This window comes from Phoenix dactylifera, chromosome 12 (assembly GCF_009389715.1).
Source record: "Phoenix dactylifera cultivar Barhee BC4 chromosome 12, palm_55x_up_171113_PBpolish2nd_filt_p, whole genome shotgun sequence".
Classification (NCBI taxonomy): domain Eukaryota; kingdom Viridiplantae; phylum Streptophyta; class Magnoliopsida; order Arecales; family Arecaceae; genus Phoenix; species Phoenix dactylifera.
The window spans coordinates 11,757,596-11,782,891 of record NC_052403.1 but is presented as its reverse complement, the minus strand read 5'-3'; the positions used below and the strand labels follow the sequence as shown (position 1 = coordinate 11,782,891).

Below are 25,296 nucleotides of genomic sequence, written 5' to 3'. Positions count from 1 at the left end.
TAAATGATAGGGTTAAGTCTAATCAACTAATAGACGACCAAGCCCGAGTGTGGCTCGGCTCACCTGACCGTCTATTGAAGGTACACTTAACTCATCATATATTGAATGACAATTCCAATGCTTGATAAGTACCAGGCGTGTGGCGCCTCCAATAATTATCAAAATATTGGACCCATTATCACCCAACTTAATGGGAGGCTATGACCTAGTTATCCCCATAACCATTTCATTTTAAGGACCTAATAATTTTAGAGGATTTCATAATTAGGATAGATGAGAAGATCCGGTTAGTCTAATTTCTCCCACTGACTTCACCAAATCAGATTAGACTCAAACCGGTTAAGGAGACACCTAAATCAGTCATACTGATTTTTCTTAAGGCATGGGCTAACTCGAATCATTAAGTGATCCAATCAAAATGTGATTGACCATGTCGGCCAGATAAGTGAGATCGGTGGAAGGGATATGCCATTAACTCGACAAAGACGAATCAGTGCGAGTAGCTCCCAATTAAAAACCATCGGTCAAAACTGCCAAACTTACCTTAGACACCGACTGGTTAATCAATTTCGATTTGATTACTCAAATGACTCGGGCTACACCTCTGAGCCTAAATCAAGTTCCATCTTGGTCTAATCAAAGACATGGAATTGATCAATCTACAACTATTGTATTTAACCTAGAGTTTCCTTGACCTAATCTAGTTACTACTTAATTAGATTTGATCAATTAACTCTAATTAGACCATGTTTGATTCTAACCTTAGATCTAACCCAATCCTAAGAACTTGATTTAAGCTAACCCATATGCCCAAAGAATTATGCAATGTCAATTAATTGAGTTGCAATTCTATTTCATAACACTTAATTCTCAATTAAGTTTAGACTTATGAAAGTTTTGATCATTGCATATTTTTTTTTAATTATATATTAATTACAATCTTTCAGTTCTTAAAATATATTTTTAGATCTGAGTTTTTGTAATTAATCACGTGTAATCAGATTTAATTCATGTTTAAGTCATTATGTTTTATGTTCATGCATCACATATACATAACGACATGAATTAATACAAACAACATACATCTTATGTATTTGTTTTTTCACTTTTATTGTCAGATCTGATTTGTTCATTAAAATCAGAGATTATATGAATCATAAACTTTATTTAGATCTAATCTAAACAATATTATGATTTTAGATTTATTCATGTTACTAATCCTAACACAAACATGCATCATATGTATCCAAAATTTCAGATCTACTTAATCATGCATAATCAGCAATTAAATCAATCATAAAAAGTACTTTAGATCTAATCTAAACATGTTAATGATTTCAGATTTAATTGCAAGAATTAAAACATAAAAGTTTAAACATAAACCTGGCTCTGATACCACTGAAAGTCATTCTTAGGTTCTTCGGTGTTTAGCATTCTGAATTTTTTTTTTTTTTTTGAAAACCATGGCTGAACCTGATCGAGTTGCCTACGTACCCTTTCACAAGGGGAATCAAGCCACACGTAGTTCTTTTAAAGTTTCAAAAATACAGCGGAAAAATGAATCAAACAATTTATTTCATGCATGCTTACAATATCAAATCTAGAAATCAGCACATTAAGAAGATGCCGGAATCGTTTAAACAATTATGCTAAAACTTTTATGCATGATTAACTATCAGATCTGAAACTTAAGAACTCTATTCCAATTAATCTCTGAATATCCATCGAATGGATTCTGGAGATATCTCCGTGAGGAGCCCCAAAAGAGGGTAAAACCTCGAAAAATCGGACCTAGACCTTGACACCATAATAAATGATTAATACTAGATTAATACCTTTTATGATGGATGAAAGTTGTGAATCTGATTCTTGACTTCGCAGCCACGCACACGAATGGCCTCTACGAGAAGTACACGCGAAGTCCTGAAGGATCTTCTTCCGCAACAGTGCTAGCAGCTGCAGAACACTTGAAAGCTGAAATCTGCCCGCCGGGATTCAATCAACTCTTGATCAATCGTCTTGAAGCAGATAGAGATGAGGTTTGTAAAAGAAGTCGAGGACTCAGATCTGATCTTGAATCTTCTAGATATTCACCCTGAAAACCCTATCTAAAATGGAGAAGAAGAGGTGGAGGAGGCGGGTGAGGAAGAAGACTGCAATGGATGAGTTTTCGGTGCCCATGTTTGACCCCTTTTAATGGCCTCCGAATTTTCATTCAAAATTCAAAATTTATTTTAAAAAACCTCCTTTAGTTGGCACATGCAAAGAAATAGGAACAACCCAAATCAGATCTCAACCAAATCTGATTTAAATTCAAATTTTAAACACATGTGCAAGAGGGGAGGAATTTGAAATCCATGCAGCAGAATTTTCCTACCTCTTGTCGCATATATTTCATTTGAATTTCGAATTTAAATGTTTCAGAGGTTCACACGCCAGCTAGAAAAGTTATTTGATGTATAAAATTATTTAATATATTGCTTAATGTTTGAATTCAAATTCAAACAACAAACAATGTTGCCATGTGTCAAGCAATGGGTCCATGCGCCATGCAATAATTTTGGTTTATTTAAAATTCATGAAATCCAATTCCATGTCACCACTAATTGCCACATCATCTGAGCCTAATCCTCTTGGGTTGCACCTAATCAATGGTCAAACCCGGATTAAAACAAAGCAATTTGGTTGAACCCAATCTAATCAGGTGAGACCCTGATTGAGCTCAAATTGAATCCAATTCAATTTTTGGCTCATCCAAACTCAATCAAATTGAATTAATTACTTTGTGTTGGACCTAATCCAATTAGGTCAATCCCCAATTAAGAACAAATTAATTTAAAATTAATTTGATCAGCTTAAGTCCTTTTTGGTTCGGACCTAATCCAATCAGGTCAAAATTCTGATTGAGCCCAAACTTGAATCCAATTCAATTTGGCTCATCCTTAGCACAATTACTCAATCAAATTGAGTTTATTAGTAATTTAATTACTAATTAATCCTTCAATAATTACTTTAATTATTTTATAAGATAATTTGCCAATCAAATTGACCAAATTACCTCTGAATGATTCTTAATCATTCATCAGCTTTCTTGATCAATCAGGAATCTTCTATGCGTGTGACCTCATAGGTTCGAACCTAAGCCGGTAGTATAGGAACAATTTCCTACACTAATCGATGTGACCATCTAGCAATGGTACCCGACGTCCGGATAGGCCGAATATATGCGAAGCAAATATTTTGGAATCCTGAAATATGGTTACTGTATAATTCAATCCCTTTGACTCCAAATGCCCGGATGACTTAGAGCTCACTGTCAACCCTATAATTAGTACATCCATTATGTGATTAACTTTAGATATCCCGTGACTCCTCACTGGGATTACCCTGGCTAAGGTTTTGCTAAATTAATCACAAGATATTATCTTCTGTTTTCAGGAGGGATCAATTCCATCTTGACTCACAACTGACTATGCAAGTACTTGACTGCATCCAGTGACCTTCCGTCACTGAATTAGAAATTCAGGTAGTCCGGTACCAAAGTACAGTGAGTTGCTTGCTAGTCACAGGTTGCGGTCTCAGGTCAGAGGGCCAAACTTATACCCATATCCACTCGGAACATCTCTCGATAGTAGAGCGTTCCGGAATTGGTCACGTTCAGTGAAATATACTCCTACACTTCACCTGTGTGGCATACCAGTATCTCCACACTCCTTGGTTAAGAGGACAACCAACGTATATGTCACACAACGACCTAATCTCGATAATGCTGTCGTCCTAGTAACAACATATCATTTGGTCGTAAACAAGTTTAAGGACTCAAAGATAAATCCTCCTTTATCATAACATAAGTCCTAAGGACTTCATCATATAAGAGTTCATTTGAAGATGAAATGATGAATAATGCCAAATAACACTTTATTAATTTGTCAATTCATTTACAAAATTCAATCATCAATATGCTGACGATTGACATTTAGGATACAAATCCCAACAGATAGGTCCAACGTATAATCCCCATTGGCGGGGCTAGAACAGAACAGAACAGATCATAGCCATGCTGAGAATGCATATATATAGAAAAATAGATTTCATAAATTATCCAGTCATATTTTGCGGATTTTAGAGCATACAACAAAATTTTCAAATAGAATTTAATATGCTTGACCCATTTTACAGAATACAAAATATATATCAAAATTTAATCTATTTATCAAATAATTTAAAAATCACACTTGAAGTATTAAGTTACTTACCTCTTCTCGCTTAACACCTACTTCAGATAAGTAGATCAGGTTCACCTGTTTAAATTTAATTAATCTCTATGTTAATTTCAGAGCTAAGCAAAACCAAAAATAATACTATTGGACGTGGCCCAATAGGGCCCAGAGTTGGCCCATAATGGGCATAGCCCGATAGGGCCCACATCGGAGACGGCCCAATGGGCCCGTATAGACTCGGCCCAATAGGGCCCCCAAGGTTGGCTTCTAATAGTTCATTTATGTAATAAAATTTATTGCAGAGACTAATACTTAATTTACAAAGTACTGTTCTATAATAAAACTTGAGTGAAGGGACTAAATAAATATAGTTGGGGACCTTTATGTAATAAATCTTTCCTATAGGGAACAAATACAGATTACAGAAGGCCCTTTTTTGAAATAATATACTGCCAATGGCTTAACTGCAAAATTTTATTTATTGGCCAAATAGGTTCGGGTTTCGGGTTTTGGGTTTTGGGTTCCAAGTTCGGGTTCCGGGCTCGGATCTGAACTAGATTTCGGGTTACGGGTTTTTCTCTCTTTTTTTTTTTGTTTTGGGTTTTGGGTTCGAACCGGGCCCAAGTTGGGCCCGTAGTGAATAGGACCCGTGAACCCTTCTTCTTCCCCAAACCCCCACAGATAGGGGAAGAAGAAGAAGAAGAGGAAGAAAGGACCGGGGGGTCTAGGCGGCCAACCTGGGTGGCGGAGGCCGTCATCCGGTCGATGGCCAGCCGGTCGCAGTGGCGGCCGACAGTCGTTGCGGTGGTCGGGGTCAAGAGTCAACCGAGAACGGTCTCGATTCATGGGACCAAAATAGAAGGGGGGAAAGCATGCTATTTGGCATGGAATCAAGGGCAAAAGAGGGCTTACCGGGGGTGGCAGAGGCAGTGGGAGGAAGATCTCGGCCGCCGGTGCTCTATTCGGTGGTCAAGCGGCGGTGGCGGCGGTGCTTTTCGAAGAGGAAGGAGATCCAAAAATAGGGGAGGCTCGGATGGTGGTGGTGGATGGTCGAGGCGGCTCACCGGCGACTTGGGAAGAGGGAGCAGAGGAAGGAGAGGGAGAGGAGAGGGAGGAGAGAAAGATGAGGGGGCTCGGAGGTGGCCCTAGGGGAAGGAAAGATGGGGGTTTTATCGCCCCATCGTAACGACCCTTTGCCGCGAAAATCACGACGGTCGAGCGAGATTTGCGGCCGTGAATTGGCCGCGGATTGACTGGGGGGGTTGCCGCGGGATTCCCGCGGCGCCCTTGCCCCGTTTGTCCCCCGGAGGAGCCGGAGAGGATCGCAATCGCGATCCTCTGTTCTGGTTCCTCCCAAATCGAATCGAGGCTGAAGTCAGCGAGGGCTGCCGACTTCAACCCCATATCTCACACCTCAGCACCCATCATAAGATTTCCTGATTGGAATCTGCCATTTGAAATCATGTGTGATGCATCTGATTATGCAATAGGTGCCGTTCTAGGTCAGCGAGTGGGGAAGCTTCCCCATGTGATTCATTATGCGAGCAAAACTATGAATGATGCCCAACTCAACTATTCTATCACTGAAAAAGAGTTGTTGGCTGTTGTCTTTGCTCTTGACAAGGTCCTTGTTTATTCTGATCATGCCGCCCTTAAGTACCTTCTCACAAAGAAGAATGCTAAGGCAAGGCTCATTCGTTGGATTCTATTGCTCCAGGAATTTGATCTCGAAATTCGAGATAAAAAGGGATCTGAAAATGTAGTAGCTGACCACTTATCCAGACTGATTGTTGAGTCATCTACAGAATCATTACCTGTATCGAAAACTTTTCTGGATGAACAACTAATGATGATTTCCCATACCAATGTTCCATGGTATGCTGACATAGTCAACTACCTCGTTACTGAACAAATGCCCAGCTCTTGGACCAAACAGGAGCAATTTCGCTTTCTAGCTCGTGTGAAGTAGTATTTTTGGGATGAACCATACCTATTTAAAATATTGCCCTGATCAGATCATCCGACGGTGTATCCCTGAATACGAACAAAGGAAAGTCCTTTTCTTTTGTCATGACCACGCTTGTGGTGGTCATTTCAGTGGTAAAAAGATGGCTGCAAAGGTTTTCCAGTGCGGATTCTATTGGCCCACACTATTTCATGACTCACACGAGTATTGTAAAGCATGTGACCGATGTCAAAAACTAGAAAAAATTTCAAGAAAAAATGAGATGCCCCTGAACCCGATCTTAATTGTAAAAATCTTTGATGTTTGGGTTATTGATTTTATGGGTCCTTTTCCTATGTCATTTGGGCACCAGTACATACTCCTAGCTGTTGACTATGTGTCCAAGTGGATTGAGGCTGTCGCATGTAAGACCAATGATCACAAAGTAGTGATCAAGTTTCTTAAGGAGTCTATCTTCGCTCGCTTTGGCACCCCTCGTGCTATCATTAGTGATGGGGGGAAACATTTTTGCAATAGAATTTTTAAAGCCCTTGCTAGAAAGTACAACATCACCCACAAGGTCGGTACACCATATTATCCACAAACGAGTGGACAAGTTGAGAATTCCAATAGAGAAATCAAGACCATCTTTGAGAAAACTGTCAATCCATCTCGAAAGGATTGGTCCCCTAGGTTAACAGATGCATTGTGGGCATATCGTACGGCCTACAAAACACCAATTGGAATGTCCCCATATAGGATTGTCTATGGCAAGGCTTGCCATTTACCTGTCGAGTTAGAACACAAGGCCTATTGGGCAATCAAACGCCTAAATTTCGATCTCGATAAGGCGGAAGAACATAGAAAGCTTCAGCTCGACGAGCTTGAAGAAATTAGGAACGATACTTACGAGTATGTTAAGAAGTACAAGGATCGCATGAAGGTCATGCATGATAAAATGATTACTCATAAAGAGTTTCACCAAGGATAAAAAGTTCTTTTATATGATTCTCGATTACATCTGTTTTCTAGAAAACTTAAATCTCGCTAGACTGGCCCATACACGGTAGAGAAAGTGCATCTGCATGGTGCGGTAGCAATATGCAATACTAAGGATGGTAGATCGTTTCAAGTCAATGGACATCGTTTAAAACCATACCTTGAGTATCTAAGTCCAGAAGTCGAGGAGACACTTTTGACCGAACCTGTCTATTATGAGTGAATCGGAATTGTCTGGCTGAAGACATAAAACTTAACGCTCTTGGGAGGCAACCCAACATGCAAATATTGTTAAAATATATATATATATATAAATTACTAACATGCAGGTTTGGAGGTTTTTGCCTCAATTGTCAATTTACCTATCCATATCAGGTAACTTCTTCTCTGTCCTATTATTGCTTTAAATTTTCTTTAACATTGAGGACAATGTTAGATTTAGGTATAAGGGTGAGAATATTTTTGATTTTTTTGCCTAAAAAGATTTTTTTAAAAAAAAAGATTTCAAATTTCTAACTCAAATTCTAATCTTTTTAGCTATATAAACTAAGAATTGCTTTGACAATAGCTTTGAGTTAAGGAATATAATAGCAGTTCTAGCTTGAGTTTTCGTCCCACAAGATGATTTAGCACCTACACAAGCACATGAATAGTGGGGTATGTAAACTTGCAACTAATATGAATACTTTTAATCTTCTGGATAATTTAAAGTTATATGTGTAATGAACACCCTAATCAAATATATATATATCGATAAAAAAAATAAAATATAATAAAAAATAAATTAAGTTTATCGTAAGTCTTCTCACTGAGTAACCGGGCCTCTTGCTTGGCAAGCAGCGAGTGTTTGCGTAAAAAGGTGAGGATGGCTGAGATTAAACTCTGAGTGACTAATTTGGCCTTGGAGCCTAGTTGACTTGAGTTATTAAGCCTGTTAGGGTATCTTTACACCTAGTGCCCTGAGCCATCTGGATCGGAAGTCATTGGCCTAACACTCGCTACATGGGTTAGCTAGAAAGCTTAATAAGGCTAGATATTGCACAAGTCATTCTTCTTAGCATTCAGTCTGATTAAAAGTTAAATCTTGGGTGTTCATTACTATTTAACTCTAGAAAGTCTTGAAAATTAGAGTGATCACGTTGGAAGTAAGTGAAAGCCACTCATTTATATGATACTATCTTGCACCGCACTCCATTCTTGACTTGTTAGTAGATAGATGGGGTGTAATGGAACTTGAGTTAGAGTCTGCTTAACTATAATAGCAATAAGTCTTTATTGTCCTTGCAATTCTAGGTTCATACAATAATACTTGTTCAAATTTTGAGTTAAACATTGGAAATCCTTGACTGATGAAGTTTGTGGGTAACTCACTGCAAAGCCTCACGAGACAACACTCGTCCACTAGGGTAACCTAGGGGTTTAAAGGCTTGTTGCACGTGTTAAGTGCAATCATGATTCCCTATGAAAATGGGTACATATCTTAGTTGTGTATATTTAGTTTCAAAAAAAAAAGAAAAAAGAAAAAAAAAAGTCATAAGTTAGACTATATCTTTTTGTGCCCTCATTTTATCGTTTGCTTGTTAATTGTTAGAGACTAGCAATAAGCTAGTTCGGGGGTGTGATGAGAGCACAAAAGGGCGATCTACACACCGTTTAAATTAGTATTATTGCTAATAAATAACAATAAAATTATTGATTTAATATTATATTTTTGTTTGGCACAGGTTATCATAAATTAGAGCTTAAATGCGCATTTGGTACAAATGGCGCAGGCCCAATCCTACCATGACCTAGTCAAGCACATTTGCCCCCGAACGACTTTCCATCCAGCCCCGTCTCCCGCATCCCCTTCTTCCTGATTCACCTCCCAAAGAGCTGCCCAATCCGAGAAGGAATCTGTCATATCTGATGGATTCCCACCAACCGACCACATCCTTCCAAATCAGTCTCCGCGTATCTCATCCCGTGAGATCACGCGAGCCCAAGCATCAAGTCACAATGAGCATCTCATACGATCTCCAACTTCATCAAGGGAGAAGAAATGGTCCCACAATCAGCCGTGTCGACCACACGTCCGTTTCTTCTCCCAGCAATCTTCCAGCGCCCGGATCCACATTCTCCTCCTCTTCGGAGTTTCAGCACCCGTCCACGATCGGCCGTTCACCATCCGTCCACGTTCACAACACGTCGAAGCAGTGCCCCAGCCGACCGTTGTCCGGATTCCACGATCAATCCCAGCATCGTGTTCGAGCCGGATTCGAAATCCCAGCATCCCAACCGTGATGCAAGCCGTGATCCAGCCATTTCCTTCTCCATCTCAGCATCCAGCGTCCGTCTGCAGCTCCTCCGCCTCTGCTTCCGCCCGTGACGCATCCGGATCCAATCCCAGCTTCCTGCGATCCAACCTCCACCGCATCCGTACTTCACCAAATAATGAAGATCCTCCGAAGCTCTTCACCCAGATCCACGCCTTCCTCCCGCTTCCAATCCGGCGTCCACGAAGCTTCCGCCCGTGATCCAGCTCCTTCCGTCCGACTGCAAGCGTGATCCCAGCTCTTTTTCGATTCGAAATTCCCAGCAAATCCCGTCCGCATTCATCTTCCGCTTCCGCAATCAGCTCGTGATCCAGCCATTCTCCCACGGATTCACGTCCTTCCGCGATCTGCTTTCCCGCACCACGCCCCAGAATCCCAGCAGCCCGTGATCCATTCTGCCATTCCGGATGAAGCATCCCGGACGATCCTCTCCACGCAATCAGTCCATCATTGGCCACGAAGGGGATGGGCGATCTATAAGAGGAGCTCTCGGCTGGGGAGAGGGGTGTGCTCGGTGGAGGGACTTTGGGGTTCAAAAGAAAAAAAAAGAGGAAGACAGTCAGGAAGGAGGCGGACGAGCAGTGCTCTGTTTTCAATCTGAAAACAGAGCATTACGTTTCTTTTGTTTTTTTTTTGTTTTAGTTTTTTTTAAGAGGTTATGTTCTTAATTTGTGTTTAGTGGTTCTGTTTTGAGTATCATGTTGTTCTTATTTTTTTATTTTAATTGAGAGCAATGTTTTTTTTAGTAAGAGTTTTATTTTGAGAGCATGTTGTTTTGGATTTTTTTTTAGTTTTAGTTTAAGAGAGAGTTTTATTTATGCTAAAGCTTTAATTTCTATTGTTTTTAATTTCTGTTATTTTTAAGTTCTGTTCTTCAACTTCTGTAATTTTTTTTTATTATTATGCAATACATTAAATCTTCCTTTATGCAATTTATGTTCGCTTCAATCTTCTTGTTTTCATCCATTTTAATTTATACCAAAGCTTTTCTTTGATTAGTTAAATATATAAATACTTTTCGAATTTAAATACCTATCTTTTTGTCAATTTCAAGTAGAAAATATTCTCTGGTAGCCCAGAGAATCATTCAAACATCCTCGAAGTAATGTTTTTCTTTTGTTATTCAAGAATCGATTTCGAATCCGAGTGAACGTTTTAATTTTTATGCAACTCCAATCGCCTTCCTGTGGATCGACTTCTTACGACCACTATTCTTCGAGTAGAACAGGTAAGAGTAAAATTAATTTAAACTTTGTTTGTCGATTCTAACAACGATCTGTCTAGCATATTTTTAGGTAGATAGGAATTGGAGAACACTGCTTCTTCGCAGGCTTCTTCTTCTTCCCAAAGAACCAGTCATACAACTGCAGCATCAAGTAAGTCACTGACGAATGGATAGACATCCAAGTGACTTCTTGCTTCGGTCATGCTGAGTACCCTTGTTCTCTAACAAGCACTTGCACAATCACTCCAGTGTTCCTACACTGTGGATTCAAGACTCGTCCATCAAAAAAAGTAATCTGTGCACTAATCTCATCGGATTGATCACCGTCCTTCGTGATGATCCATCGATCAGGAGCAAATTAGGAATTAATCATCAATGGCACATGTCTTAAATTCTCAACTTTTGAGAATATGTGTCATCATCTTATTAATTTTTTGGACGATTCATGGACACATAATAACATAAATGATAAGAATATCAAATTTTATTAATTAATAAAAAGGTCAAGTACAAATTTAAATCCTAGAATAAATACAACGCGTCTGTCAAATTGGCTTCTAGGGCATACTTCTAACACATACTTTCTATATGAAGGCCTTTTGTCATTAACATGAACCAATCTCCAGGCAAGAGTATGTTATCGTCTTCCTTGTCTAGATCTATAAGTTCCTCCTTTATTGTCGATCTGATGAAAATTATAAAGGTTCACCTCCTCCTTGGCTGAAGATTTGCCAAGATCCTTGGCATGCTTAGGGCACCTGGAGCTGTGGAGATTCTCTCTGCAAACTTAAACTTTGGCTTCATGCTTATTTTCCAAAGATTCGTATATCTTCATTACAATTGTTTGATGGCACCTACTCTTACCTTTGCCAAGTACTTCAAAAAGTTCTATGAAGGCTTGTCTCATCATACCAACTCTCTTTTCTATCCTTTCCCCTATATTCCCAGGCTTTCATGGCTCCTCTTATTTTGGGCCAACATGTCTATTGAGGAGGCTGAAGCTAGAGAAATATGGAGTTATTTTCTCGTTCCTATAGATCTTTACATCGATTCTACTATCAAGCGATTGTGTAATAGTAATTGCGTAGTCGAACGCTACTGCCTAAGCAACTTTGCCCATTAGTTTGGACTTGCTCAAGCGATCTCATGTTCACCTTTGTATTCCTTGAACTCGTCTTTCAATGATCGGCTTTTGATTTCCGACTTAGACCTAATAACCTTAGATGATTACTTCTACAAGCAATTATATTCAAAGTATACCTTCATCCCTTTCATATTAAGCTTGTTGCAATCAAGGATTTTGTAGGATGGTAGGATTCTTACGTGCTACAAATTTGGTTTGAGTCAACAATCTCTATCTTTGCTTGGATGATGACTCCAAGTCAGAATGTAAAGCATTTTTTGTTGCTACTAACTCGACTAATGATCCTTCTGTTTCTTTACCTATAGGTGAAGCGACTTCAGTATTCCTCAAGGACAAAGGTATTCTTCAAGACCTTTATGATACCATTAAGAAATATGAATTGTTTTATGGGACTAAGTATGCTGGGTATCCAGGACACATTAATAAATTTTGGAGATGAAAAGCTGAGCTTTATTTGAGGGCAGTGTTTGAAGCAAAATAGGTAGCTAGAAAAAGGTGGTTAGGGCAACAAATAGATTGGTTAGCTTTATAAACAGAAAATTTCATGCATGGCTGGCTAGATGTCAGCCTCCAAGGATGATCCCTAAATTTAGGATTGCCAACTTGGTAGATCTTATCAAATCCAAAAGTGATGGCTTGATCACTCTGAATGACTACTAGTACTCAGACTGGCAATGGGGCAAGCTTTCTAGAGGGTGGTTTCTATAGTTTCTAATTATAAGGATGAGTTCATAATAATTTGATCAATACCATTTTTTTACTAATTTAACCCTCACATCTTATGTCATAGCTCCTTTGGTAGCCATCCCAATTTGGCCTGTCTAGACAGAGGTTGAGCCATTAGCCTCCAAATGGAAGAAGGTCGTGGTCAGCAAAGCTAGGCCAACTACTTCATTTGACTCTCTATTTACAGCATATTGTAACAATTCAGCTAGCGGTCAGAAGCAAGTGCCACATGGATTAAGGTGATAAAATCAGAGCGAGTGAGAATTATATGATTTTTGTTAAGCCTCGATAGAGTTCAGCTGAGAAGATTCTACCATGGATAAAGACCTAGGTTGAATAGCAGGTAGAATTTGACCATAATGTAAAGTAGCAAGCTGAAAGGTTGAGTCTTGGCCATGAAATATGGCCAATAGAAGGCAAAGGCAAACATAACAGTTACATATTTCCAAGCATAGAAGATTCCCTTGTAGGCCGAATAAGGGGAGATGGTCAACACAAGTTACATCAGGATGAGTTGAAGGCTGATATGGTATGACTATTAGTCTGGTAGTTACAGAATGATCATGCTTATGCATAGTGAGGAGACGTTTGACAATAGTTATCAAAACTGTCAGGAGTGGAGACCAAACAGAAGAAACAACCGTCAGAGTGGATGATTATTATATTTGTGGGCAGTCACTATGTACTAGTATAAATATTAGAATAATATGTTGTATCAAAGATTCTTCAATAATCAATCTAATCACTTTATTTTTATCTTTACCTTTACCTTATTCATTTATCGTAAGAATAGGTGTAACTTAGCTTTCTACAATAGCTCATCTCTACACCCCTACTATAACCTAGTGCTGCACCCTTTCTACCGTAGCCCAGCACTATACTCCCATCTATTCTCATTCTTTCGAATGGTGGTGCGATAGTGGCGAAGTCCTTGAAGGTCAGGGCATCTAAACCTATACTACTCTCTATCCTCTATTTGACCTACACCTTTTCGGCTGGCTCGATGCCAATAGCATGCCCACGCACACATCCAAGTCTCACTTGGTCAAGCTTGGTGGGTCTCCCTCTACCTCGATCAACAGAGCTCCTCAAGGATTCCAAGTTTTCTGGCTCCCTTGGATCGAGATGGAGGAATGGGCACTAACCCATTCTTAATTCAGTTTTTTCCCTATGTTCAATGGATGAATCAAAGGAACTTTGATCTTATCCCTTTTTATTGAATGAACCAAGTTCACATATATAAGAGTGAGGGAGACATTTCAAGCATAGTAAACAAAGGTGAATGGACAACTTGAGTGGAAAAGTGCCCTCTAACCCTTTAGTAATCTAGGAGGATATTGAGGGAGTCAATTAAGAAGTCTTCACCTAGAGCTAGTGACTCGACTAACATTGCCAACCTCTACTAACTAAATCCCACCAAGAGCTCCCTCAACTCTAAGAATAACTAGCTGAGCTTCTCAAATATCTAGCCTATTCACCTAACCAGCTAGTATAAGTTGGGTCGTCACAATAGTCTCACCTAGAGTTTCAATCATCCTTGGGAGGCCGAGAAGTTGTAATCAAGGCTGGCCGGCCAACAGAACAAAAATTTTTCTAGTGCCTGCTCTTGACACAGACCTTGTTCCAAAGTCCACCTCCAAGTTATTATTCTCAAGTTCCTCGGTTGCTAGCCAAGAGGTTAAGTAAGCAACTTTTATCCTCCCTACTCATGGTCTTAACCTAATGGATCATCCTACCTGCAGACCAACAGTAGCCATGGTCACTCTATTCCCAGCTCATTAGCCCAAACAAAAACTATGCTAGCTGGACATTTGGCCATGCCATTCTCGTTCAACGTTCTCATCCCATCTAGTCCTTCGATTGAAGCTTTGAAGGCTAGGAGGGCAATCTAGAGTGTCATTGACTTGATCACGAGAACCTAGCTTGCCCTCAAAGGATGACCTAGATTTGGAGCATTAGCGATACATTATTATTTTGATCTCTCAATCGGTCATGCAGCAAACTTGATTGACCTAGGGGACCATCTTTCTTGCTTATCCTAGACCCATCAATAGATAGCTTTAGTGATTAAAGAAGTTGAGTGAGACACCTTATACAAAGAGGAGCTTGGGTTTGAAGTAACCATTCTTGAAGATGAGCTCAAACCAACTATGTATGCTTATGATAACTTTTAGGACAAGATTTAGTCAACTGAGTATTTGATTAATTTTATAGAAACACACCTGATCGAAGCCCATGATAAGTTGAAGGTTCTACAGGCAACTCGAGCTAATATGGGAGAAATAATGAGATGTTCAAGATTTTGGACAAAGCATCGGCTCAGCTCGACTGCATTTCCCAATTTCAAGGACTTCTTTATAGAATGGGTGAGGCTGATGAAATGGCCAAAAAATTACAAAGTTAATAGGAATAGATCAAGAACATAGCTTGAAACTTATAATCTCCCTCATCTTGTAAACTCTGAGTTTACTATTAAATTGATGTATCAGCATTCTAGTCGAAAATAATACATGAATGAATCTCTTTTTTAATAACTAATCACTATTATTATGTACTTTATTCAATTACTACTATTGTGTACTTTATTTATGTCTCCGCTTCTAGACCGAGCTTGGGACTCCTATTCATGTCCTTCTTCAGAGATTTGCTAATTACAAAAACTTATGTTATCCACAATCAACATAAGGCTTTTCAACTGACCAACTAACTGAACTCCAAACCAAACAAAACTCTTCCTAAAGAATACCACCACAATGTTGCCCCGGACATATGAACTAACACAAGATAACTAGAGAGAAAATGGAGTCATCCATTGATGTAGTTGCCCCCCATCCCTTGCAATGGAAGCAGATTGTGTTGTAGAGCAATAACATTGTTGCTCCTGATCATTTACCACTAGAGGATGACTGATTTTATTAGTAGAGATTTGTGTTAGCATGATTTCACCAATTATTCTCCCAACGACCATCTGCAATTATAGTGGCCGAAGCTCACCTTGGATTCGATCATCAGTCCAGTACTAACCTAGGCATTAGTGGCTCCTTGTTCGATTTGGCATAGTCTTGCATTCTTGCAGGATAATTTTCTCCTCACCTCAGTCTGTGGATCTTGAGGACTCTTAAGAATAGCCTTAGCCTTCTTTCTCTAGTATGCTAAAAATCAAAAGTAAGGTTTCTCAGAGACCTTGACATTCTAATGTTATAAAAATTGATAGGCAATTTAGCCTCCATAGGGGTATGATCGGCCAAGTTCACCGTGGTAAACATTGAAGCATATTATGGAATTTGATATTGACTCTTGATAATAGAAACAAGTCACTTAACTTGCTCTATCATCAAATCCAAGGATGTCTTATGTCGTTCTACAAGTGGCTTCAACATAGTGGTCTCTTGACAAGTGATTGCTTCCAGTAGATTTTGTTGGCTCTTATCCATATAGAACTTGAAGTACATGACCATATCTTATAAAAGACTACCTGGAGGATGGATCAATTCTACCTAAGGAACACGGCTGCCAAAGCCAGACACCCTAAAAAGAGTAGAGTTGGTCTGATCATTGAGGGCTTGAAATGGCAACCTAGCCTAAGAAATGTGAGGTTTATTGGCATGGTGAAGTGGACTCCTTGATAATCTTGTGTGAGAATCATTTTCTTTCACAACAGCATCACAATAACTATCCGTGCAGTCTCACCAGACAAGGTAGAAAAGATGTGTTGGTCGTTGGATTCTCTACTAGGGAGAATGGTATACACGCTCTTGGCAGGTTCGGGCAAATGCATAGGCATGCCACTGGTGTCAAAACCAGAAAGAAGAGAGGGTAAGGGATGATAGTGTGCCTTGATGCCTTGAGTTTCAAGGACTTTGACTACCATGGCACTGCTTATTCGGAAGAGAAGTAGGTACATTTTAGCAGGGCGATAACTCATACTCTAAGAACTACTAATAAACTAAAGGAAAACAGGATAAATAAAGCAAGTAAATTAAAAGTAAATGCAAGGATAAAGTAAAGATAAGGATAAAGATAAAATGATGTTTAATTGTCAAAAGGTCATTTTTTAAAGTTATATCCCACTATTTATATACAATATTATAAACGGCCCGATAATCATCCATCTCTAGTATCAACACCTGTCTATGTCCAGTTTTCACTACTCTAATAGTTCTAATGACTATGCTAATCGTCCTCCACTCTCTATGTTCTAATAATCATCTGGTTCTGTATTGTAATATAACCATCCTGCTAGGCCAATAAGAGAATCTCATGGATCACCGTACTTGCTCGGTCTTGAACTCGACATAGCTGGTCTCTGCTAGGCATATGTTTGATAGTTATCCAGTCTGTTCTAGCTAATGCTCTTCTTATCCATATTAAGCCATCTCTAAGCATATTTAGTCTATTTTTCTTGATGGAATTAGAGGGTATTAAGGACTAGATCTCTGAGTTACCATCTTAGTCTATCAATTTTAGATATTTGGCTCAAAAACCTCCATCATTATCTTGTCGAGGTTACGCGATGGTGTTGGGTATGCATGAAGTCTGTTGGATACTATCATCAGCGAAGATATTGTGTAAATACAAATAAATATTTACCAGTTAATTCTCTCAAAAATGAAGATTCTGTGCTTATATTTTTAGGCATCAAGTTATAACCGTAGACATTCTACTGCATCAGCTTATGGGCCAGTGGCTCAACAAATTTGCGTTGTAACAGTGGACCGTGATTGGACTTGCTGGGCAGCAACAATTACGTAAGCCAACATCGAGGGAATAAAAAAATAACTACATTTTCGAAGGGTAATTTCGTCAAGAAGACGGGCAATAATCTTGCTCCCAGGCGACAGGGGAAGGAAAGCAGATGATGCCCGCAAGCGATTGCCTCCAAGTTTCCCCCGTATCCTCCTCCAACGCTACCCCGTAATCCTATCAATATGGCAATACTGGCCCTCCTTATATAATAAATGATCACACAGCCCTTACTCAGCCAAACATTTTTCCAATGGCTCCGATTTTAAGTTTCCCATATACCAATCGGTTCCTCCGAATGCATCGGAGGCCGCCAGTTTAGCCGCCGTACCGTGCATCACACGGTCCGTGCTCAGAAACCACCTGTCCTTCCCGAGGTCCCATGGAATATAAGGGTATTATCATAAATTTAACAAACTTCTCAAGTACATCGATCTAATCGCATGGAAATATCTACGCGGTGATAGCGACCAGCCGTCAGATTTGCTCAAAACTAACATCCAATCCGCACAATTATTCCGTCAGAGGTGAACATCGAAAACTAAGAATCAAAACACTACAAATGAGAGGAAGATCAAGGAGTTCCAGGATTTTCTGACATCGAATGGATTGATAGACCTGGGCTTCTCGGGCCCCAGGTTTACATGGTGCAACAATCAGCAGGGTCGGGCTAGAGTTTGGGAGAGACTTGACAGAATTTGTGCGACAGCTGGGTGGGTTCAAAGCTTTCCAGATCATCAGGTGAGACATCTGCCTAGGATAGCGTCCGACCACTATCCTTTATTGGTGAGTACAGAGGCATATATCCCAGTTCGCTCTCCTTTTAGATTTGAGAAGCTATGGCTCTGTTATCCTCGTTCATGGGAGGTGGTGAGGGAGGCATGGAGTGTGCCAGTCAGGGGTGAGGCCATGTACCGGGTGTCCCGTAGGCTGGAGCTGACTCGGAGGCGATTGAGGAGGTGGAACCGTGTGGAGGTGGGAGATATATTCAGGAGGATTGAGGAGCTAGAGGAGGCCATTGCCAGGTTACAGGCTCAGGAGGCCCAGAGGGGGGGCCTTTCAGATGTGGAGGCGGGGGAGCTCAGATCACTACTGACACTGCATGACGCCCTACTTAGACAGCAAGAGATATTATGGAGACAAAAATCGAGGGTACAGTGGATAGTGGAGGGGGATAGAAATACCAAATTCTTCCACCAGGCGACCGTGATCAGGAGGCACCAGAATAGGATTAGAGCCATCAGGGGAGAGGACGGGCAGTTGTTGGAGGACCCGGCTATGATTCAGAGGATTTTGGCGGGCTTTTTCAGGGCCAGATGGACAGAGCAGACTATGGGTGGCAGGCCATCGGATATACCACCGCCTCTGGCAGGGGTGGTAGAGGAGGAGTCTGCAGCATTGATTAGGCCAGTCTCGGAGCGAGAGATCAGGGAGGCGGTGTGGTCTCTTGAGGGGGACAAGGCCCCAGGGCCAGATGGCTTTCCACCTATTTTCTTTCAGAGATATTGGATGATTGTTGGGCGAGACGTTACGGCGGCCATACAGCAGTACTTCAGTACAGCAGTTATAGCGACAGACTGGCAGAGGACTTTCATCACCTTGATACCGAAGCGGCAGGACGCTACGGAGCCGAGTCATTTTCGCCCGATCAGCCTTTGTACGACTCTGTACAAGGTTACGGCGAAGATACTTGCCGTCAGGTTGAGGGATGTTCTCCCCAGACTTATTAGTCCGGAGCAGGGGGCTTTTCTGGAGGGGCGGAGTATATCTGATAATGTACTTATTGCCCAGGAGTTTATGTTTGATCTTGGTAGAGCTCCGATGAGGAGGAGTCTGATGGGGATCAAGCTTGATATGGAGAGGGCCTACGATAGGATGAGGTGGGATTTTTTGCAGGAGTCTATGCAGGGGTTTGGTTTTCATGAGACATGGATCAGATGGGTTATGGGCTGTATCCGCGCCCCCTCCTTTGCTATTTTGGTGAATGGCACTCCTTCCCAGTTCTTTGTGTCGTCAGGAGGGCTACGCCAGGGATGCCCCCTCTCCCCGTTACTGTTCATTATTTGTGCGGACGCTTTGTCTAGATCCCTGAGGCAGGCGGTTACCACTCAGGAGCTAGAGGCCTATAGACCGGTGGCGGAGACTCCTCCGATTTCTCACTTGCTTTTTGCTGATGATTGTTTGCTTCTAGCCAGGTCGTCTCGGCAGGCGGCACGGGTTATAGGGAGGATTCTCCGAGATTATTGTGCAGTGTCGGGACAGCGGGTCAATCTGACCAAGTCAGCTATTAGTTTCAGCCCGAGGACCAGTTTGGCAGCGAGGCACTCTATACTGGAGATTTTGGGGGTAGGAGAGCAGGAGGGCACTATGACATACTTGGGGATTCCTATCTCCGGCCGACGGCTACGGATTAGGGATTGCACTGCTCTTGAGCTTAGCATCAGACGCAGATTGGAGGGGTGGCAGGCGCATACACTTTCTATGATGGGCAGGATCACTCTGGTTCGATCAGTGCTTACTTCCGTCCCTATCTACCTTCTCTCTAACGCCATTATTCCAGTGGCGGTCTTGAGGTCCCTTGAGCAGCTATTCAGGAGTTTCATATGGGGCAGGCGCGGTGGCAGAGATGGTATCCATCTGGTGGCTTGGGAGGTGGTGTGTCAGCCGACCGGGTCTGGAGGGTTGGGGGTGCAGTCCCTGGTGGCGCGACGGGAGGCCCTAGTGGCCAGACATGCAGTCAGACTAGTGTTGGAGCCGGAGAGTATGTGGGCCTCGTTGATGAGGGCCAAGTATGGAGCCTTGGTACCTGGGGCACGATCTGGGCGTCACCACTCTCCGATTTGGAGGGAGATGTGCGCCAGAGCTGCGGTGGTGCTCCCGGAGATCAGGTGGGCTATTGGTGACGGACGATCTATCGATGTGCTGGAGGACAGCTGGGTGACTGAGCAACCGATGTGTCGGATGCCCACCATGGTGGATTCGGCGAGATTAGCCGGCTGGAGGGTGAGCGATCTACTGGACTCAGAGGCCGGTGGCTGGAGGGAGGAGCTGATTCGGGAGACTTTTGGAGAGCAGTTGGCAGAGTTGGTTCTGACTTTGCCGGTTCCTATTGGGGGGGAGTTTGACAGGCTAGTGTGGATGCCGACGGGACGGTTGCGAGTGCGAGCGATAGATCTTCTCGGCCTATTCAGATCGGAGCCAGATCGGCAGATTGAGGATGGTTGGATATGGAGGTTGCGGATCCATCCTCGAGTGGCGCTCTTCATCTGGAAGGTGGCATGGGGCTGCCTCCCGACTAGGAGTTTGTTAGTTCATCGTGGTATGCGGATCTCTCAGTGTTGTGAGGTTTGTGCAGATGTTGAGGAGACCATCGAGCATGTTCTTGTGCAGTGCCCTAGAGCCCGAGAGATATGGAGGAGGTCACCGGTCCCACTCCCTGACACGGTGGCTTCAGTGGATGACCTGATCCGCCTGTTGAGAGATTCCACGCGGGGCCCTCGGTCTTTGGAGGTAGGGATTCTGATGGCTTACTTATCTTACTACATCTGGTTGGACAGGAATGCTGGTCTGTTTGAGGGGAGGAGGATGTCACCGAGGATGGTGGTGGATAGAGCACTGACACATGCGAGGGAGGTTTTGATGGTTGCCGATGTGTTTTCTTCTGGGACGGCTAGGGACACCTGGGGTACTCGTCACGCTTTTTTAGCGCCCCGATTTGCCCTTATTTCTTGGGTACCCCCACCCCTTGGCTATATCAAAGTTAACTTCGACGGCAGTAGGTCAGTGGATGGTGTGACTGGAGGGGTTGGTTTTGTGATCAGGGACCATTTTGGTAGGATGATAGCTGCAGGAGGTCGCCGCACGCCGGGACTTACGGTAGTGGGAGCTGAGCTGAAGGCAGCCTAGGAGGGTATATCCTATGCGAGGTTGGTTTTTGGTGCCGAGCGGGTGTACCTCGAGGGAGATTCCTCCATGGTGATTGATTGGGTTCGAGGGGCGGATAGGTTTGGTGATGGTCATTCCCTTATCCGAGAGATTCGTAGGATCGCTCAGATGCTGGGCGGCTTTCGGGCAGCACACGTGTTTAGGGAGGCGAACAGTGCAGCAGACTGGGTCGCCTCCTATGTCGCCCGACTTTCTGGGGATGTTATTTGGACGTCTGTTTCAGATGTTCCCTGTCCTTTGTATTCTTTATTTTTCCGTGATTTGGCAGGATGTACTCACGTTCGAGTTATATGATATGAGTAGCCGTTTTCACCAAAAAAAAAAAAAAAAACGCTACAAATGAACGAAGGAGGTTACTTTATTTGGGTATCACGGAAGGTAGATACGATGATAGCATAGATATTCTATGCGTGCATCAGAAAGATTACATCGTGCGTGATTTCTCGACGTCACGTGGCCATCAGCGGCGCCTCAACGAAACGGTAACTACCTAAACGGGAATAGCCACGTGGCGGTCATGAGGCGCCCATCTACTGGTGGCCGCCGGTCACCTCCTGGCTCATTTATAGCGACCTCCCGGTGACCGACTTCTAATCTGACTTCGCCGAAGCCATCGGAGAAATATTGAGGAGGATTCGAAAAAGGGAAACCCTGAAAAGAGACCGAAACAAACCCTAGCTTCCAAGCTTCTTCTTCTCGTGCGAAAAGCATCGAATCGGATCGTATCAAAGTGATATCTTTCGGAGGGCTTCGATCTGTTCTTCTCCTGCTGGTTAGTTTGATACCAGGATTGGAGGTTTTTGGATTCGTGATGGTGGCGGGAACGGAGGTTCTCCATCAGAGCATTCCGGTGCTGGAGCCGCAGTATAGGTTCGTAGCGAAGGAGATCGTTGATGTATCTGCAGCGGCGGCGGCGGCGGCGGCGGCGGCGACGGTGGCCTCGGCGTCCTCGGCGTCTGAGCTGGTGAGTCTCTGGTGATATACTTCTCTGTTCCTTTGTTGATTTGAATCATTGAGGGGTCTGAATTCCGTAGTTGGTTTGTAATTTTGGGATCTTCTAATCTCTTGGAATGATGGTACTAAACTGAAGCTTTTGTATTGGGTATAACCTAGATTTTGAGATGTTTGACAGGTTGTAATTCGGAGGTCAGTTTTCGCGGAATTCTAGTCTCATCTTAGGGGAATCGTTGAATATTCCATTACTGAAGTGATATTTTATGCTTTAGTTCTGCAAGATATGATGAATTGGGGTCCTAATTTGACTGCTTTAACAAGAAGGTGAGATAAATAGTCTGGTAAATGAGGGATTTGATTTTTTTGATCTCTTGAGTTAATTGAAAAAAAATCGTTTTTTGAGTTGTTATGAGGATTTGTCATATGATGAATGAATCGGTGTATAATGATCTCCGATGTCACAATGATTTGTGAAATAGATCCAGGGGCACGGATGTATTGAAAGAATCCTGGATTGTGGTCGTCGGAATGATTTCTAAATGTTGGCGTTGAATGGTTTGTAAGATGGGTTTAACGCTGCATCAAGATAGTTGGGATGGGTTTCTTGGCTATGATTTTAAATCTAAAAGTTTATAGTTCTGCGAGAAAAAAACTGGAGTTGGAACAGGATAGTGATTTTGTGTTAATTAACTTCATCTGAGCTGTTTTAGAGTTTGTAGTTTTATCGACGGTTCTATGTCGTGTAACCAGTCTTTTTAAAGCTGTCCTGATGGCATAACAACTGTTAGTATTGCATAGATGCATATCCACTGCTCTTTCATTTCTTTTTGTTGAAGTCTTTTATGTTCTGTTATTGAAGATTGTTTTTCCCGATTTGATCTGGTTCTCTTACTCAAGCCAATTGGTTTGATGCAGCTTAGTGCTGAGATTGAGTCTTTCTACCCTTGGCAAGCTAGTTTGATCCTTGAGATTTTCTTAATGAATAAAATCTTGGTAGTAGCCATTTATTTCGAACTTATCTGCTTTCTTTTCTATCCAGGAGTCAAGAGCCTCAGATGCCATTCCAGATATCCTCCTGGAGCCTGAGCTTTTGGAGTTTGTCCCAACCCTCCGTTCTGGTAGCTATACAGACATTGGGACGCGAAAGGATATGGAAGATGAGCACATATGCATCAATGATCTCCCAGCACACCTGCGATCTTTGTTCAGGTGCCCAATACCTAGCGCATTTTATGGGGTAATTTATTCGATCAGACAATTTCTTGATACAATTTATTTAAATTATGCAGTAAGAAAAAGTTGTATTTTAAGAAAATTTTGTTCCTTGCTGATAATTCTGTTCATGTTGGATAGGTGTTTGATGGTCATGGAGGTCCTGATGCAGCAGCTTACATTAGAAGGCATGCAATTAGATTCTTGTTTGAAGAAGCGAGATTTCCACAAGCATTGGAAGTTGATAATGCCTTTTTAGATGAAGTTGAGAGCTCTATCCGGAAATCATTTCTCAATGCTGACCTTGCATTGGCAAATGATTGTACTATAAGCAGTTCTTCTGGTACGACGGCTCTCACAGCATTCGTATTTGGAAGGTATGTGGTCATTAGTAAATTTTTATCTGTGGGTTTTTGTTGTTTGTCACTAAATTTCTTAATATTAGAGGTTTGATGAATATGCTCACATTGCTCAATGCATGAGGCTCTCTCTATTGTGGAGTTTGGGGAGGGTCAAATGTATGCAACCTCACCCTTGCTTACGGAGGGGCTGATTCCGTGTTTGTACTAGTGTCCTCTAGGTCATAATGGAGCAACCTTACCATTACACCAAAGCTCACCATCTATGCTCGTATTGTTAGCTATACTGGATAATATTCATATGTGCAAAATTTCTATGGCCATAACCATAATTATGACAAACAAGGCTTATCCAAAAATTAATGGATGAAGTGAATTAAAATTCTGATTTTATGTTCTCTCTTTGCTATTGCTATCAGGCTTCTGTTGGTAGCCAATATTGGTGATTGCAGAGCAGTCCTTTGTCATAAAGGCGAGGCAGTGGAGATGTCACAAGACCACAGGCCCATCTATGAAGCCGAGCTCCGAAGAATCGAGGCATCTGGGGGCTTTGTTGATGATGGGTACCTAAATGGCGTCCTCTCTGTGACCCGAGCCCTTGGGGACTGGGACATGAAATTTCCCTGTGGCTCCTGCTCGCCCCTCATTGCTGAGCCTGAGTTCAGGCAGACAATACTAACTGAAGAGGATGAATTCGTGATCATGGGTTGTGATGGGATATGGGACGTGATGTCGAGCCAGCATGCTGTCAGCATTGTTCGGAGGGGCCTCAGGAGGCATGACAATCCAGAGCAGTGTGCAAGGGATCTTGTCATGGAGGCACTGCAGCTCAAGGCCATTGACAACCTCACTGTGATTGTAGTCTGTTTTTCTTCAGAGCACCAGGAGACTGCTTCACCTTCACATTGCCCGGATAAGCAGCAGCCGGCAAGGTTGAGGTGCTGCAGCCTATCCACAGAGGCTCTATGTAATCTGAGGAACTGGATGGACAATGATGGTGGCAGTTAAAACTTCAAAGACAGAACAGAGTTTATTACTTCATATACTTAGAATTGATAATTATTAGAGCTGTGATCAATTGTTCTGTTCTGGAGGCTGCTTCAGGAGGGTCTGAAAGCACTCAGCATTTTTTTTTTTTTTTTTTGGGTGGGGGGGGGGTGGGGGGGGGGGGAGGGGAGGTGAAAGAAAAAGATGATATTGCAGTATAATTATGTTTGTATTTATCATTATTTGTGCTGATTCTATGTCCAATGAGTATCAAGTTCTGGATTTGAACATTCGGAAATGCTGTCAATATTGTAGTAGGATGTGAACTGTTTTATACCATTCCATGAAGTCCCATTCCATTGATTTGGTGGTTGGTGAGGGAGGAAAAGATCATTATGATTTGTTTTGTATTTTTGGTTTCATGATCTCATTGTGGCGGTTAAAATTAGCTGAAGATTTTAACATCATTACGATTGTGTACATTAGGAATAATTAATCCAAAACTGTAGCACTTGTAGCATT

General features: G+C 42.0%; 1 protein-coding gene across 1 annotated transcript; it reads left to right on the top strand.

Annotated features, from left to right (window-relative positions):
• Window positions 1–21,864: 21,864 nt before the first annotated feature.
• LOC103696421 (probable protein phosphatase 2C 47) lies at window positions 21,865–24,930 on the top strand. Its single transcript, XM_008778034.4, has 4 exons — window positions 21,865–22,226; window positions 23,256–23,453; window positions 23,570–23,805; window positions 24,207–24,930. The coding sequence occupies exons 1-4, from the start codon at window positions 22,074–22,076 to the stop codon at window positions 24,793–24,795; spliced, it is 1,176 nt and encodes a 391-aa protein (XP_008776256.1). The 5' UTR covers window positions 21,865–22,073; the 3' UTR covers window positions 24,796–24,930.
• Window positions 24,931–25,296: the final 366 nt, after the last annotated feature.

What these genes read in the sequence shown, in the direction of transcription:
- LOC103696421 (XM_008778034.4), top strand. Translation starts at nt 22,074, where the DNA reads ATGGTGGCGGGAACGGAGGTTCTCCATCAGAGCATTCCGGTGCTGGAG. An exon ending in CGTCCTCGGCGTCTGAGCTG is followed by an intron (nt 22,227 to 23,255) that starts GTGAGTCTCTGG and finishes TTTTCTATCCAG; the next exon opens with GAGTCAAGAGCCTCAGATGC. An exon ending in ACAGCATTCGTATTTGGAAG is followed by an intron (nt 23,806 to 24,206) that starts GTATGTGGTCAT and finishes TATTGCTATCAG; the next exon opens with GCTTCTGTTGGTAGCCAATA.